This window comes from Dipodomys ordii, unplaced genomic scaffold, assembly GCF_000151885.1.
Source record: "Dipodomys ordii isolate 6190 unplaced genomic scaffold, Dord_2.0 Scaffold101, whole genome shotgun sequence".
NCBI classification, from domain to species: Eukaryota; Metazoa; Chordata; class Mammalia; order Rodentia; family Heteromyidae; genus Dipodomys; species Dipodomys ordii.
In genome coordinates this window covers 1,162,472-1,180,439 of record NW_012267317.1, presented here as the reverse complement: position 1 = coordinate 1,180,439, position 17,968 = coordinate 1,162,472, and the positions used below count along the sequence as shown (strand labels likewise).

General features: G+C 40.3%; 1 protein-coding gene across 1 annotated transcript in view; it reads left to right on the top strand.

Annotated features, from left to right (window-relative positions):
* Rbm33 (RNA binding motif protein 33) overlaps positions 1–17,968 on the top strand; it is a 97,706-nt gene that overhangs the window by 18,791 nt on the left and 60,947 nt on the right. The window contains exons 3-7 of the mRNA XM_013027207.1: positions 5,060–5,138; positions 7,147–7,195; positions 11,338–11,414; positions 13,586–13,898; positions 17,407–17,526. Coding sequence (XP_012882661.1) covers positions 5,060–5,138; positions 7,147–7,195; positions 11,338–11,414; positions 13,586–13,898; positions 17,407–17,526 — 638 coding nt within the window. The remainder of the gene's footprint in view (positions 1–5,059; positions 5,139–7,146; positions 7,196–11,337; positions 11,415–13,585; positions 13,899–17,406; positions 17,527–17,968) is intronic.

Genomic DNA, 17,968 nt, shown 5'->3' with positions numbered 1-17,968 from the left:
GAACTCTGGGCCTGGGCGCTGTCCCTCAGCTCTTCAGCTCAAGGCTAGTGCTCTACCACTTGAGCCACAGCACCACTTCCGGCTTTTTTCTTTTTTCTTATGTGGTGCTGAGAAATCGAACCCAGGGCCTCATGCATGCAAGGCAAGCTATCTACCACTGAGCCACCTTCCCAGCCCCTCATTTGACTTTTTTTTAAATTAATTAATCAATTTTTTTGGTCTGGTCGTGGGGCCTGAACTCTGGGCCCTGGCGCTGTCCCTCAGCTCTTCAGCTCAAGGCTAGCGCTCTACCACTTGAGCCATAGCACCACTTCCGGCTTTTTTCTTTTTGCTTATGTGGTGTTGAGGAATGGAACCCAGGGCCTCAGGCATGCAAGGCAAGCGCTCTACCATTGAGCCACCTTCCCAGCCCCTCATTTGACTTTTTAGGTTATGCTTTCAGTTAGTTTTCATTGTTGGTCTGTTTAGCTTTTATAATACAAAGGTTAATTTGGTGATAGTTCACCCAGAAGAAATACTCTTTATATGTTCATGTCAATACACAGTTAATACTGTTGCTTCCTCAGAGTGGGTGTGTTGAAGACAGATTTTTTTTTAATACCTATACTGGGGCTTGAACTCAGGGCCTGCCTTACACTTGCATTTGGCTCTTTTTACTCTACCACTTAAACAAGCATACTTCCATTTATTTGGTGGATAATGGGAGATGCAAGTCCCATGGACTTTTCTAGCTAGGAACCTCAGATTTCAGGATTATAGGTGTTGGCTACCAGCAATCAGCAAAGGTAGATTTTTTAAAAAAATTTTTTGGAAACTGGTGTGTCTGAACAAATTTTTAACTTGGCTCAACTTGGGTGGGCTCAGAATTCTGGGTAGGGATTCATTTTCTTTAAATTTGTGATGGCTTGCTGTGTTCTACTCTTGACAAGTCATTCCAATACCTTAAAATTTTTTGTGTTACCTTGTTTCTCTGAAAGCTTTTTTTTTTTTTTTTTTGCCTTCCAGTACTAGGTTTGAACTCCAGTATTGCTAGTATTCTCTGGAAATTTTTAGCAACTTTCTGTCTGTCTCTTGCTGTGTGTGTATATGTATATATGCTTCTTTTTCAGTGCTGGGGAATCATACTCAGGGCTTCACACATGCTGGGCAAGTGCCCTCCTGTTAGCTACATCCCTAGCACAGCATTCTGTCTCTTAAGCTTTACAAATTTAGAACGTGGCATACAGTAAATGAATTTAGGTTTCACATTTTAAAAAGTGTCTAGTAATTCATGGGAAAAGAAATGGAGTATCAGTTACTCTTAGTGAGAATGGGACCATGGAGTTGGCTGATGTTGGCTTCCTCCTGTGTCTTCTCGGGGTGTAAGGGGGCCTCTGTGGCCCCCACAGCAAGAGGCAGAGCCCTGGCTTACACCAGATAGGACTTACTTTCAAGATGACCAGTGTGCTCCTTATTTCATAAATCGAAGGTTCTTTTTAGGAAGACCCTGTCTTGGGGCCCCTTACTACATCAGTTTTGCTTGTTTGTTTTTTAAACGAGTACAAGCTTATATAAAACATTATGATGAAAGAATTTTTTTGAAATTTTTGTTTGGCTACTTAGTAGTTGATACTTATACTGTAGAGCTAATATGTTGACTGCAAGTTACTGAATATTACCTGTTTTTTTTTTTAGTTAATATCTCAATAACTGGTCTAGATTTGTCTTATATAAAATGAGGAACTTTAAGTGACTCAGAATAGGAATATATATGAAGTAGGAAGGTTGAGAACCTTTGAGACACAAAAGTTTACAACTTTTACAAGGCCAAGAAGTGAATGTTACAGACTTTCCAGGGCTCATGATTTCTGTTGTAGCAGTTCACCTCTGCCCCTTGTAACTGGAAAGCAGCCATGAACCCTATGTGATTACATTGACGTTAATGTGTTCCTTTAAATGTTTATGTACACAAATGGGTGGTGGCTGATTTTGGCCAACATCTGGCAGGCCTTGTTTTGTCACAGTAGTTACTAAAACTCTGTCCCAAGCTAATAGTCTCTAATATTTCTAATCCAAGTCCAAATTCCTGGAAAGAGGAGGAAATAGTGAAAATGGCAAATAAAATTTGGGTTCATTGGTGTGTTTTAGAAAATTATGAAAATTGCAGCAGATGTCGTGATGGAAAGGAAATATCAGTGCAAGGTTTAGGCTTAGGATGAGGCTATCCTGACAAGGTGTGGACTGTGTTCCTCTTGCTCGTTGCCCGGGCCTTTGGATGTGCACTTTTTCACTACTGCACTTTAATTATCTTCCTTTGTTTCTGCTTAGCATGATTCATAATACTATGAACTGATGTGACTGATGTAAATAAGTTAGAGCCTTAAAAAGAATTTGTCTAATGATCTGAAGGAAAGAGGGAAGTGAGTGGAGAGAATTTAAGAATTAAGCCAGGTTTACAGGGCTCTTAGTATTCTTCTTAAGACTGAATCAGTAGTTCAGTGAGTGTAATGCCTTCATTTCCATGGGTAGCAGAATTGCCATGTGAGTCATTAGTTCAGTGAGTATAATACCTTCAATTCCCTGGGTAGCAGAATTGCTATGTGTGTCAGAATTTCCTTTCTTTTTTTGGTACCAGTCCTGAACTCAGGGACTCTGGGCACTGTCCCTGAGCTCTTATTGCTCAAGGCTGGTGCTCTACCACTTCAGCAAAAGTTCTAACTCCTTCTTTTTGGTTTTCAATTGGAGATAAAGAGTCTTACAGATTGCACTGTCTGGTCTAGCTTCAAACCAGTGTCCTCAGTTGTCAGCCTCCTGAGTAGCTAGGATTACAGGCCTGAGCCACTTGCACCCAGTCAGAATTTCCTTCCTTTTAAAGGTTAAGTAATATCTATTGTATACAGATAGTACCTCCCTTTCTCTCTCCCTCCCTCGCTGCTCCCTCCCTTTCTCTTAATTTCTTTCCCCTGATGCCCCCCTCCCCTTCTTTTCTTTTTCATCTTTCTATTGGTTCTGAGGCTTGAACTCAGGGTCTGGGTGTGGTCCCTAATCTTTTTTCCTCTACTACTTGAGCCACAGCTCCACTTTCAGCTTTTTTTTGATAATTGCAGATAAGTTTCATGGACTCCCAGGTTGGCTTTGAACAGTGATCCTCAGATCTCAGACTCCTGAGAGTAGCAAGGATTGTAGGCGCGAGCCAGAGCTACGTGTTGAAAAATTTAGAACTTTCACCCTCAACCTCTTGCCTCCCAGGAGAGGAAGAGGCTGGAAGAGCTACCTCTGTCATTCATTGTTAATTCAACCAACCATGCCTTTGTAATGAGACTGCTATAACATCTCTAAACTTTGGGTCAGTACACCATGGCCTGTCACCAACACCTTTCTTCTCCTTTTTCCATCTTCGTTAAGTGACACCTTGACTTGCAGACTGTTCAGCGTTCAACTGTCATTCTGAAAATCTCCATTTCCCTTCAGTGGTGATACTCCAGAGTGAGAGCAGGCCCTGCAGACTCAGGCTTAATACTGCAGCATCCCCACTAAAGATGCCAGCCGTTGGTGGGCTCACATTTCCTCCTAGGTTTAGGGGTCTCAATTCACACAGGAACCAGGCAAACAGTACAGTACTTTGAAGCACTTCATCTCCTAGTCTGACTTGTTTTTATTTATTTATTTATTTTGGGTCCGGTCGTGGGGCCTGAACTCTGGGCCTGGGCGCTGTCCCTCAGCTCTTCAACTCAAGGCTAGCGCTCTACCACTTGAGCCACAGCACCATTTCTGGCTTTTTTCTTTTTGCTTATGTGGAGCTGAGGAATTGAACCCAGGGCCTCAGGCATGCAAGGCAAGTGCTGTACCACTGAGCCACCTTCCCAGCCCTTATTTTCTTAACTGTGTCTTTTGGAGAATAGATGTTTTAAATTTTGGTTGTCATAACTCATCAGTTTTGCAGTCACATAAGAAATTTTTGCCTAGCCCCAAACACATATTTCAGGGTGCAGTTTTATGAGGTATTGATTCAGGTTTACATCTTAGTGTAGTAGCAGTAATATTTGGGAGGCAGGGATTGGGGGGGAATCTTGTTTGAGGCTAGCCCAGGTATGAAAGTTTAGGATACTCTGTTTCAACTCCATGGCTGGGCAGTGGTCTCCATCTGTTACCTCAGTTTCAGTGTAAGTGGAATGGCTGGGTGCAGAGGTACATGCCTGTCGTTCCTAGTGACATGGGAAGCCTGAGGATTGTAGCCAGGCTGGGCATAGAGTGAGACCCTACATGACAAGTAACTGAAGCACAAAGGGGCTGGAGTCATGGCCCAGTACTGGAAAAAAGATTATTTATTGCTGATCCTGGGTCTGAACTGGGCCTAGGTGCTGTCCCTGAACTCTTCAGCTCAAGGCTAGCGCTCTACCACTTGAGCCACAGCGCCACTTGTGCCTTTTTCTGCTTATGTGGTGCTGAGGTATTGAATCTAGGGCCTCGTGCATGCAAGTCAAGCACTCTACCACTGAGCTAACTTCCCAGCCCCTAAAATTTATTCTTAATTAAAAATGTCTAAAAAAGACTAGATCAGAGCCCAACAAAATCATTACCAGGAAATGGATACCCACAGGGTGGGAGAAGGGATAGAACAAAGGGGAGAGGGGTTGATGAATAAATGAAGGGGGAGAATTCAGTCAAGAATTCATGTTGTTTTTTTTTCTCCAGTCCTGGGGCTTGAATTCAGGGACTGAGCACTGTCCCTGACCACCTTTGTGCTCAAGGCTAGTGCTCTACCACGTCTAAGAATTCATTGTATATATCACAAAATTAAGAAAAGTAAGGGAAGGAGGGTGGGTCAAATGGGGTGAGAATGTTAAAGGGTGTGACACTGATCAAGATACAGTGCTTTCATAAACTGCTTTGTTATATGACTTTATACAATCACTTAAAATAATAAAAAGAATAACATTAAAATGTTTAAAGTACTCATAATATCTGAATCTTTTGCATCTTGAAATGTCAGACTAGGAATCCTTCAGTTGTTTGGTAGTTGATTATTTGTGTCTGTCTTGGTTTTGCAAAGCTGACTTGAATGGACTCTTCCTCACAGATGATGACTTTGACCAGTTTGATAAGCCTGGTGCAGAGCGGTCCTGGAGAAGAAGAGCTGCTGATGAGGATTGGGACAGGTACATACATGCTGTCTCCTGTCTCCTGTGCGTCTTTACTGGGGAGTCTAGGCTGACTGGATGCTGCCCCTGGGATACATAGAGATGTTACTGAAAGTGGTGTTGTGGCTCCCTGATGGTCTGTTACGAATAAGCCTCCCTTGTGGACTAGTGCTCTCCAGGTAGAAGATTGCTCAAAGGGCTGTGCCAGGGCTGTACTAGCAGTACTAGCATTGACTTTTGGACATTCACGGGTATAACTATGCCAGAGTGCCCTCTGCTCTACATCCTATCCAATATTTGGATAGACTTTAAAAATTACCATCTTAATACATATTGATTTTAATTGCATTTTTCTGATAATAAAGATGAAAGTGCCTTTTTAAGAATGCATACATGCATACAAGGTACAAACTGTCACAGTAAAGACAGATGTCAGTTCATATTGCTGGGCTTCTGGTGGAGAATTATACTAAGGTAAGGGGGGAGATGTTTTCTGAAGCATTTTTCAGGATATTTCTGTTTGTAAATAAAAATGTGCTTGCTTTCAAAGAGGTGCTTGTCTCCAATTTTTGATAAGATTGTTGGCCAAAAAGGTTGTTCTTACCCAAATGGTTATCCTGGTGAAATACTTAAGAATTCCCTCAGTGGAACAAAGAAACCTCTTCCCAGGTAGTATGCTTGCTTTTAAAATTTCTAGAGCAGTTACTACTAGGTGTTTTTTTTTTTTTTTTGGCCAGTCTTGGGTCTTGAATCCAGTGCCTGGGCACTGTCCCTGAGCTGCTTTTGCTCAATGCTAGCACTCTACCACTTGAGCCACAGCACCACTTCTGGCTTTTCTGTTTATGTGGTACTGAGGAATCAAACCCAGAGCTTCATGCCTGCTAGGCAAGCACTGTACCACTGAGCCACACTCCCAGCCCCAGTTACTATTAGTTATTGTGGGAGAGATTCACATGACTAATTACTCTTGCCACTAATTACAGTTGGTGTAGTTTTAATGTATTTGGTAAACTTCTTTGCATATTTACATCTTTTGTTAAGCTCTGTCTATCTAACTGATGACTGTATGAAAAACCATGTTTACTCTATGGGCTGTGTGGTTGGTACTTAGGATTTGGACTCTAAAGCCTGACTGAGTTCACCTATTGTATCACAGCTTCCAGGCAGGTGTTCTTGGGCAAGTCATTTGACATCTTAGAGTATGTGATTTCCCACTGAAAAATAAAGGTGGTGTAAGTGTCTACTTGATAGTTATTAAGTCAGCTAGAGCTATACCTATAAAACAGTGCTTAGCTTTCTCAGCTCTGTCCCAGCTCTCTTAGCTCTTTTTCCCAGCTCTCTCTCTTTCCCACCTCTTTCCAACCTGTTTTCCCAGCTCTTTCTCAGGTCTTTCCCAGGCCTTTACCAGCTGCGTGGAGTGCCAACCTGGCCTGGTTCCAGCAGGTCTACTGAATAAACCTACCCCTTACCTGGAAAAAAAAAATAGTGCTTGGTACATTTTGATTAATTGCTATATAAATTATGCTTGTTCTGTGGGCTTAGCTCTAGTCTCCATCCTTTGGATGCAGTACTGTGCTTTTGTTGTGTGCAGTTCACTTATTTTATAACAGATGGGGCTGTTTATCTTCTTTCAAAAACTGCTCTTGCTAGAGATTAGTCATTAAAGATTTTTTTTTCCACTTTTTTTTTTTTGTCTGTCAGCAAAAGCCACAAATTCTTTCTAGTTTATTTACTTGTTCTTACTACCGTCCCAGTTAGTGTGCCTGGGGGAACTGCCTTCCTCTTTTCAGATACCTTAAAACAACAGCGTAGAGGAACTCTTCATCTTCAAAGATGTGCCTTTATGTTTTGTTCATTTAGAGTCAGACTGAGATAGGGCTTTTCATTGTTAATAAAGCAGAAGGAAAGTATAACAGCTTCACATGAAAGCCCTAAACCCACCAGGCTTTATCACATTTCAAATTGACCCACTTACTTTCCAATCTTATTAGGAATAATATTTTGACATTTCTCTTTTTTCCTCCAGTGAACTTGAAGATGACTTACTTGGAGAAGATTTGCTGTCTGGCAAAAAGGTAAGAAAAATACAGATACTTCTGAGCAAAATCATGGTCATTGAATTTACTAGAACACATGCATGGGATGTACAATTACAAAGTCATTTGTCTTGTTACAGTGCTGGAAATGGAATTACATTATACCTCCAGCTCTGAATTCTTTCTTTAAATGCACAATTGGTTGTTTATTAGTAAATCCTTAATTATAACTCAGTAAAAAATCCTTTAAAGCAAATATTTTATTTTATTTATGTATTTTTTTGGTCAATCGTGGAGCTTGAGCCCTGGGCTTGGGCCCTGTCCCTGTGCTCTTCAGCTCAAGGTGAGTGCTCTACCACTTGAGCCACAGCGCCACTTTTGGTTTTCTAGTGATTTATTGGAGATAAGAGTCCGACGGACTTTCCTGCCTGGTCTGGCTTTGAACCTCGATCCTCAGATCATCTCAGCCTCCTGAGTAGCTAGGATTACAAGCATGAGCCACCTGGCTTAGATATTTTAGTTCCAACTGTGTCCAGAGCACTCTAGCAAGTATCAAATATGGGACTATGATAACATAAAACTTGCTCTTGCTTTAAAGGAATGTACCATTTGGAAGTTTGATATTTTGTATACTCATTCTGGAATTCACTTTTGGGGGGTATTGATTGATGAGTTTGAAGATAAATATACCGAGATAAAACAAATGTTCATATAAGTAAGATTAAAAATTTCTTGTAAATAAAACATGTAAGTCACATTATCTTTTGTATGTGTATATGTACATTATAAACTGTAGCAATCTATTTTATATACAAAACACATAAAAGTAGAAACATTAAGCAAGAGATGAAAATGAAACTTTGAGGTTTTATTTCTCAATAAAAAACTTACTATTCTCAATATGTTATTTACATTTAAAATTTTAAGTTTTAAAATTATGAAGGTTTACGCTCAACAGTTACACTAAAGCATGTTGCACTTTTAGTGTTTAGTGGTATTCAAGTCTGTATTTTCTGTATTTTAGATAGCACAGATTGTTTTATCTGAGTTTTTTACATCTCATTGTCTTTTCATTTTGTCTTCTTTAGTATTACTTAAGATCTTATAAAAGAAATGTTAGTTTTGCCATTTTTCTGTTAACTTTCTCTGTTGTATTATTAGCATTTAGGATTCTTTTTCCAAGCCAATTTTCCTTCCTCTGTTTTGCTTCATACTGATTATTAGCCTCCACATAGTCTAACTTTAGAGTGCCCAGACCTCTCCCATTGTAACACATGCAGCCTGGAGGGATAGTGACACCATAGCAATTAGACAAACAACACACGTACCACCACCACCAGAAAATCTCAAGTGAATGTAAGAAGAGAAGTATATTATTTATCTTAATGTGCCTTTCAACCAGATGTCATCAGTTTTCAGTTACAGGTACTCTTGCTTCACCTCTACCCACCTCCTTCCTCTTGAATTAATTTGAAGTAAATCTCAGACAATATAATCGTATTTTAACAAGTAAATCTTAGTATGTTTCTAGGATTCTTTTCTATGAAAGTTGCCATAAATTTTTGCCCTTGTTTCATATTGCTACGTTGCTTTCCAGAAATGTTTGTTTAGTCAATTTCTGTTCCGAATAAGTGTATTTATAAACATCACTCTCACCTATCCATTTTCCAGCTTTGATGCTGCTTTTTAAAAATAATCTTTGTTGGGGCTGGGAAGGTGGCTCAGTGGTAGAGTGCTTGCCTCCCATGAGGCCCTGGTTCGATTCCTCAGCACCACATAAGCAGAAAAAAGCCGAAAGTGGCACTATGGCTCAAGTGGTAAGGCGCTAGCCTTGAGCTGAAGAGTTGAAGGACAGCGCCCAGGCCCAGAGTTCAGGTCCCACGACCGACCCAAAAAAAAAAAAATTGTCACTGTGAGCTATGGAAAGTGATTTCTGGTGGTTTAATGCTTCTTTGATGTCTGGTTGAGGTACTGTGCCTTTGAGGTATTTATTGGTGAGTTTGTTGCTAAAGTCAGTGATTGGTCCCACTTGTTGGGTGTGTTCTTGTGTGGCCTTTGCTTTCTTCCTGGAGCCTGGTGAAGTGTTCATTGTGTACCTGTCTAGAGAGGCTCCTAGCTCCTACTTGACAGGTTGAGGGTGGGGTGCACACTGTCATTTGTCAGAGAAGGGAGGTTGCTAGGGTCCAGTTTTAAAGGCACCATTGAAATGTGAGGATGAAGAGGCTGGTATGACTAAGCCAGAACGTTTAAAAGACTGTTAGAGAAGTAGGCTACAGGTCTCCGCTCCTTCATTGCTTGTGTGTTTTACTTGAGTAGCTCATAGGTCCAGTATGGGAGAATGTTTGGGGAACCATCTTTTCCCATTTTGTAAGTTTTGCTCTATGAAGTTCCTGCCTGTGAGCATTGGAAAATGTCATGGGAAGAAAGGTCAGGAGGAGGGTTTCCACTAGCCTCCACTACCACTCCTACCCCCTCCTGCCTGTACTGCTGTCCTGCAGACTATAATGAGCATTGGGAAAAGTAATGGGAAGAAAGGTCAGGAGGAGAGTTCTCACTAGTGTCCACTACCTCTCCTACTCCCTCCTGCCCGTCCTGCTGTCCTGCAGACCATGCTGAGCAGAACTCTGTCCAACTTGCCTGCCTCTTGTGGAGAAACAGTTCTCCCCACCTTCCTGAGGTGTGCAGAGAACCAGCTTGACCCCTGGAATGTAACCATAGCTCTCTTGGAAAGTCCTAACTTTTCCGGTGAAATGGATATTTCTGTCTACCTCCTGTGTCTATTACTTGGTAGGTTGGAGTTGAGAGAGAGGACTGAATTTTTAACATTTGTCCGTGGCCCATCACAGCTTGCATTCCTTTTGTCTGCTTGGTGAATTATTGCTTGGTGAATTACTACTTTACTGCTTCTTGATAAATACTTAAACGTTTACCTGAAAACTTAGGGAAGCAGCCTCTTGAGTGATTGAATTGTTAGTTTCTTGAGATTTTATTCACTGAATTTGGATACTTGAACTTAGGTTTCTCCGTGACAGGCCTGGCTTACCCCCTGGTAGCAGCATGTTGGTTTGGATGGCAGGTTGTCACCTAACAGAAACTCCATTTTGAGTATCTTAAATATAGTGTTGTTTAAATTCACATTCCCTTTAAGTAAGCTGATCATTAGCTTGTTGTTTTAACCCTATTGTAATGTCCTTAGTAGATGGGGTCCCTTGGAACTACCTTTGCTTATTAAAATCGCTGATGTTTCAGAAGCCTGTTTTTTAAGGGGTAGGTGTCTTCCCCCCAACCCCCCCCCAAAAAAAAAAGAAAAAACCATTTGTTTCATTTAAGTAGAAGACCAAGTAAGTGTTTCTAATGTTAAAAAAAAAAATGATCCAGGCACCCGTGGCTCATGCCTGTAAGCCTGGCTACTCAGGAAGCTAAGATCTGAGGATCACGGTTCAAAGCCAGCCTGGCCAGGAAAGTCTGCGAGACTTTTACTCCAGTAAACCACCAGAAAATTGGAAGTGGCCCTGTGGCTCAAGTGATACAGTGCTTGCCTTGAGCTGAAGAGCTCAGGGACAGCACCCAGGCCTGGAGTTCAAGCCCCCACGACTGACAAAAAAAAATCCCAAAAGAACATGTGAGTGTGTATGTGGTTTTGGCCATCTTTTAGAAGAGTAACAGTAATTTATACATACAAAAAATTACAAAAGAGGAGGAAGGTGGGGCCCTCTATCCCCCAAGGTAGAGTATTGGACTATTTTTGGCAGATATTACGAAATTTGGCACTCTCATCAATATGATGAAGCTCCCTCTGCTTTCTGGTGGATCTATGCCCAGCACTGTCATAAACTGAGGAACTGAGAAACTTGACACTCACTTTTTTATTGACCTGTAATAAAATAATTCAGGGTCATCCTACTGTCTTTCTTTTCTGTTAAGGTTAAACTACATTTGATTGTTAAGCTTGCTACTGCTTTGCTTTGCCTGTGGCATCTAAAAATCAGTCAGGATCAGTTAGTGAGGAGGCTGTATGTGAGACCTTTTCATTGTCTATGCTGGTACCAAACTGAGGGAACCTGGATGGCAAATGTTTTAGTAACATGAATTAGACACGTTGGGTATAATGTGCCCTTTTGTAACAAGTTTTTCTTTTTATAGAAGTGACACTCATTAATTAGATTTCTTATTTTAATTAGAATCAGTCGGATTTGTCAGATGAAGAGCTGAATGATGATCTTTTACAGAGTGATAATGAAGATGAGGAAAATTTCAGGTATCCAATACTAACTCATTAAGATGTTCTTTATTTAAATTGATAGGAACCACTTATAATTACAATGGAGCACAATTGAATAATGTGGTATTATGTCTTTGATGAGTAATTATATTCTAAATGGATATTAGTATTTTCTGAAGCCCATATGGATTGTTTCATAAATAAATTTAAAATCCTTTCTGTTGATGCAGGTTATGAAAGCTTGGTGTACCTGATATATTTTGTTGGTTAAGTTCACACGGTGAGACTGAAGAGGATATTCTTAGCAGAGGACCACAAAAGCTTAATTCGCATATGATCATATAAAATGATGTTTATCAAAATGAACTAAAAAAATGGAAACAATAGGTTTTTTATTTTACCTTTTGTGATTTCTGTAAATTTATCTGTTTGGGGGTAGGGTAGAGGAAGCATAGAAATATTGGGGACAAAGGGTAAATAAATTTAGCCCCTGTATAATTATAGAGGGGCTGAGAAGGTGGCTCAGCGGTAGAGTGCTTGCCTTGCATGCGTGAGGCCCTGGGTTCAATTCCTCAGCACCACATAAGCAAAAAGAAAAAAGCCGGAAGTGGTGCTGTGGCTCAAGTGGTAGAACGCTAGCCTTGAGCTGAAGAGCTCAGGGACAGCGCCCAGGCCTAGAGTTTTAAACCCCACGACCAACCAAAAAAAAAAACCAAACTAAATAGCTTGCAGGGAAGGGGGTCGGGAGGGAAAAAAGTTGGAGAAAACAAGGGAAGAGGTGACACTGTTCAAAAAGAAATGTACTCATTACCTGACCTATGTGACTGTAACCCCTCTGTTCATTACCTCTACAGTTTAAAAAAAAAAAAAGAACTTGTTTGGTTGGAGGGTAATTACCTCAGACTTAAGCAAGTGACTGCAGTTTGATGATACTTTCTTTCATTTCAGTTTTTATTAATATGTATTTGGTTACTGAGTTACTATTGTAGATAGGTATACTTGGTAATACTCTGGTAGGTGGAATTTATTTTTTATTTATTTTTATTTTTGTTGGTCGTGGGGCTTGAACTCCAGGCCTGGGCTCTGTTCCTCAGCTCTTCAGCTTAAGGTGAGCGCTCTACCATTTAAGCCACGGCACCACTTCCAGTTTTCTGGTGGTTTATTGGAGATAAGAGTCTTACGGACTTTCCTGCCCAGGCTGGCTTTGAACCACAATCTTCAGATCTCAGCCTCCTGAGTAGCTAGGATTACAGGCATGAGCCACCGGCATCTGGCTTATTTTTTATTTTTATTTTTTCGTGATATTGGTGTTTGAACTCAGCTTTACACTTATCAGGCAGACACTTCCACTTCAGCCATTCCCGGACTTAAGTTTTCTTACCTATATCACCTGTGTACCTGGAATTACAGGCGTTGCTTCATGAGCACACCAGACTTGTTCTTTGTTCTAAGGTCCTGTTAACTTTTGCCTTGGCCAGTCCATGATCCTCCTATCTCTGCCTCCCGTGTAGCTGGGATTACAGGTGTAAGCCTCTGCCTGGCTCAAGACATTTTTCAGTTTTGTGAGGAAACATTGGAAAACTGTAAACATACTTCTTGGTATTCCCATTGAACCATAAGTTTGTAACAGATTTTCTAATGTAAGTTTAATTTTTTTATAGATAAAAATTACTTTAAAATTATTCTACCAGTTTAATAAATTTTTCAATCAAGTACTTTGACATTTTTGTTATATTTAAGTCTTTTGAGTTAAGTTGGTTTTGATAAATATCGTGGGAGTTTTTCAGACACAGTGGCTTGAAGTCTGTGATATATTTATTCAGTTTTGTGTTAAAGTGGGATACTTAATATGTGTCAACATAATTGTATAATCTTGCATTTGAAATATTATCCTACATCTTACTGTTGGTTCTTCAGGTGTATGATTAATAGTTAACATGTTATTTCTTGCTGTGGTTGACTTGGTTCTTTTGGTCAGTTAAGCTGTAGTAGACAAGTGGAGGTGCTGTCTGCATGGTGGGTTTGTTACCAGCTCAGTGTGGCACATGGGGCTCTAATTCTCTCATAGTTAAGTAACAGTGCGTTTATTAAATACTTGAATAACTTGCTTGGCGTAGTTTAATCTTTGTAAGAACTCACTTATGTCTTGATAAAATTTGAGCTCCACTCACAGTGGTTATCCTCATTTGTATTCTTATCCTCTCTAGTTCTCAAGGTGTCACAATTAGTCTCAATGCCACCTCTGGCATGGTTACATCGTTTGAGCTGTCTGACAACACAAATGACCAATCTGGAGAACAAGAGTCTGAGTACGAACAAGGAGAGGATGAAGTAGCCTACCACAAACCTGACGGACGAGAATTGTATACTCAGGAATACACAGAGGTAGGACAGTATGAAGGCCACGGTACAGAATTAACAGAAGACCAAATAGAATATGGGGAAGAGCCGGAGGAGGAGCAGCTGTACAGTGATGAAGTGCTGGACATCGAAATCAATGAACCTTTAGATGAATTTACAGTGAGTCTTTTCTCCTTTGTGTGGCCAAAGATAACATGGCTTCCTGCTCTTAGGTTTCTAGACTGATTTGAAATCTATTTTACCTCCCTTGGGAGGAAGAGAAATTAGACCTTATTATCACTGTCTGCCAGTTTCTTTATCTGAGCTATGACAAAGTTTATGTTGACAGCTTGTTTGGCCAGAGGTAATGCTCTTTTGTCATTCTGGAAGGCTGCAAAGAATTGTGACCTTGAGGATTGCACCCTAAGGAAGAAAACAGCTTTGTGTGGTAGAGATGCTCTGTCAATTGTTAGAAGTACTTAATGCAGGGCTTTATCCAGGCTTTAGACAAGATCTGATAAAGTCCTTCTAAGGTGAAAAGATTATTGACCTGCTAAAGACATCTTTAAGGTGCTAATATTCCACAGTGATTGATGTCCTGTTCATTCATTTTTTTTTTGTAACTGAGAACTGTCCAAACCTGAATAAAGAGATTGGATGGTATAGAAAATGTCACACATAATTTCTTATCTGTAATCAGCAAGCAAAGATTGTGCTGATTTTTATTTCAGAAAGGTTTTCTTTAAGTTGAACCATCTGGAAAGACAAATGTAGTACTGTAAGTTTGCTCATCTGTCATAATGAACCCTCTAAAGAGACTTGCTTTTTTTCAGTTAAGCACTTAATGACATTCATACAGGAAGGAGGTGACCTCAGCATTTGTGTAGAGCTGTGTGGTTTTTGGAGCACCAGGGTCCCATTGAGGTGGAGAGGAGTTGGGAGTGCCAGGCCAGGCAGGAGGTGTGAGGGCCCTTGGAGCATCTGGGAGAATAGTTCTTGGATGTGTCTTCGTTTAGGGTCTGCTGTCATTTGAGGAAGATGCTCAAAAATTACCCAGGGTTGGTTTTTTATGTGTATACATGCATATTTTTCAGAAGGTTTGATTACATGAAACCTGAGGATGTTTAGTTTCAGTCATGATTGTGCCATGTGTGTATCTTAGTGAGAAGTTTCTTTCTGAATGACTGTTCTTCAGAAAAGATGTTACTGGATTGGTTAATAGAATTATGGAAAGACATCATGGGGATGTTTTATCTTGTAGCCTCAAAATGATGTGTTTTGTCAATAAATTCTTCATTAGATGAGGGATTCTGATATATAGGTGTATTTGTATTCTTTGTTAAAGTAGAACACTATTTTAAAACAATTCATAGAAACTATGCCAAGGCCTCATCAAATCATTTATAAATTAGTGATAAAATCAATGATTGGCTAATAATTCTGGAGTCCTTTCCCCTTTTAAATTTGGCTGTGCAGCATATCTTTACTGATTGATGTCTAAGCATTGGCTTTGGGACACAAATACTGTTGAATCATAAAACGTGAAACTGCTCATGAAGTTAGAATTTAGTTGGACAGATGACTTTGAGGGTAGTGCTTGGTCATATGGGAGCATTTTTCACTTGGCATTTTTGAGTTGTAAAGAGACATTTCTTCTTTGTTCTTCATAAGGGCTGAAATAAAATTCAGTCTTAATTGTAGAGTGTCTGTGGTCTGAGATTCAGATGTTGGAAAAAAATCAAATTTGGCGATTAAAACATTTTCATAGAATTCTTCTACATTAAAATAAACTATTTTTGTCAGAATTACAAAAAGTAAACATTTACTTAGGAATTCTGAAAGTGTCCTAATGTTTTCACAGAGAGTGGTCAGCTTGGAATGTGGTCACCTTGGCCTGTGAGAGAATGTATCTGAAGGTTGTGTGAGCAAGTCTGGTGTGGCAGCCATGGCCATCCTTTTCTGTCTCCATCGTTGACCCCTGTGGTAGTGTCTGAAGATGGGGTTGTATAGGAAAAGGTGTGTGGAATTAAACTGGAATACTCCATTCCTGCTAGGCATTTGGAGGCCTCTCTCGTGGTTTTTCAAGACTGTCTCTGACTTGTAGAATACTTATCTATATTTAGACTAAGGAATATATGAGTAGATTGTGTCCTGGTGGTATGTGGCTTATGACAGTTTATTTAACTGTTCCTTGTTGTAATTGGATTTGTTAACCTGCTCTCTAAAGTCAGATTTAAACTCTGAAGGTGGCCCCATGAGCACATTTTTTTCTGTGAGAGCTCACCTTACAGTTCTAAGACTGTTGAGGCATAACTTGTAAACCACCGAATGTTCAACTAGAAGGACTCTTGCCTGTAAAGAAGGGAGATCCTGAGATGCTCGTGTGGGCAGTGAGTTTTAGTCATCGTTACTTTCATGCTCCGAAGTAACTTTTAAGTGTGAAATTTGCTGATAACTCTTCTTGAGAATAAATAGTGATTTTATTTGAATTTATATTCTTGGTGCAAAAAGGCCTGTACATTGCTTGGCCATCAACAAAATAGTAAAAATTATCTGTTGATGATGAATATTTTAGTGTAATTAGTATATTAAAGGCTTTCAAAAATTAATGTAGATTGAGACTCACAAGACATTGTTTGGTAAAAACACTTCCAGATTTACTTTTTTTGGGTAGCAGATTCTTTTCTTCAATGCCTGCCTGCAATTGCATAGTGAGGGTTAAAGGCTGACCCTGCCTGCATTGTGTAGTGGCTGGAATCTTGAGCAGCATCTCTGGCCTATTTAAAATCTAATCTGACTGTTTTGTTAAAGGTGATGCTAGAGTAATGGTGGCGATTCTTTTTCATAGGTTTAAGTTTCTTCTAGAAAGTAGAAAAGTGTGTTCAGATCATCTTGAGAGGCAGTTTGGACATTGAGGTAGTTTCTGTACTTGGACACAGCTGCTTTCTTGGGTAAGGGCAAGACTGTCATACATATTATGTGGTAGGTTATGAGGATCTGAAGGTGGTACATTTTTTTTTTTTAGGGCTGCTTCTGCTTCATAACCATTTTATTGTACAATTTGAGCATGTGGCCTCTGGGAAGCCTACCTTTGCTAAGTAGGATCAGTTCTGTAATTTGCTCGTCATATAGGAGTATCCTTTCTTTGGCAGTGATCATCTCCAGTCAGCTTGCCTATATCCTTCCATGAGCCCAGAAGGGCTTGCTGATTTGCCCCTAGCATTTCATGCAAAGCCTAAAGTCAGCCCTTCGCTCAAGGGAGGACTTGATGGAGAAACCAAATTCAATCTGAGATTTTCAGAAAGCACCGTTGCCCACAATTTTGTGGTCTCTACTGCTGTAAGACTTGTGAGAGTGGGCATGATTTCAGCCCTTCCTGCTGCCAAACTCCTCAGTAGAGCATTTGCTCAGGTCTGCCAGGGCTATTTTTCCTGGGGTGGATTTGAGGGAGAGCTGTTTAACAGGGCACTTGGACAGGAAACAGAGCTTATGTCACTAACTATGGCAGGCAACTAGGCCAGCATGATACCAATACTTTGTTTGCATGAACACAAAGGAGGTGCTTCCTGCTTTGTGCTCAGTCAGGTAACTAAGATAACGCCGCATGAGTCATGAGATGAAAAGTGCTTTAAAAAAAACAACCCAAAAGCTTGGTGAGAAACCATTTCTTCTCTTTAATGGCTGTTAGGATGAAGAATACTTGCAGGCTTATGGTGGGCACCAAAGGCTGCGAGCACAGGAAGACTGTGCGGCTGAAGATGACTTAGATGAGATTACTGATTCCCAGGTTGCTCCTGAGACCCACGAGGTATTTGTTCAACTTCTAAAGTTTCCTGGGTGTTTTTTCCCCCCTTCCAGGTTTAAAATCGGCATCTTTGATCTCTTTTCTTGAACTGTCAGTGTAGTAACATACTCAAGCTTTCTAGACCCTTAGAGAAACATATTTCCAGAAAATTTGTGTGTTAGTGTTCTATATCAACAGTGTGAAAGTGCTTAGAAAGCAGTGTTCTAATTATTTTTAACTAGTATCCATTAATTTGGACCATTATTAAAAAAAATGCTGCAAGATTCCCTGTGGCTGGGACCTGTCTTAGCTATGGAAGAGGCAGGGGTGAAGGAAGCTGGATACTCCTACCCTCCAGGCACTTCATGTCTGATGTTGGGAGGAAAAGACTTTGCTCATTCTGGGATGTACTGGCAGAGGCTATATTACCAGGGTATCCTGTGGGAAAGGGCCAGGTCCTCCCCCC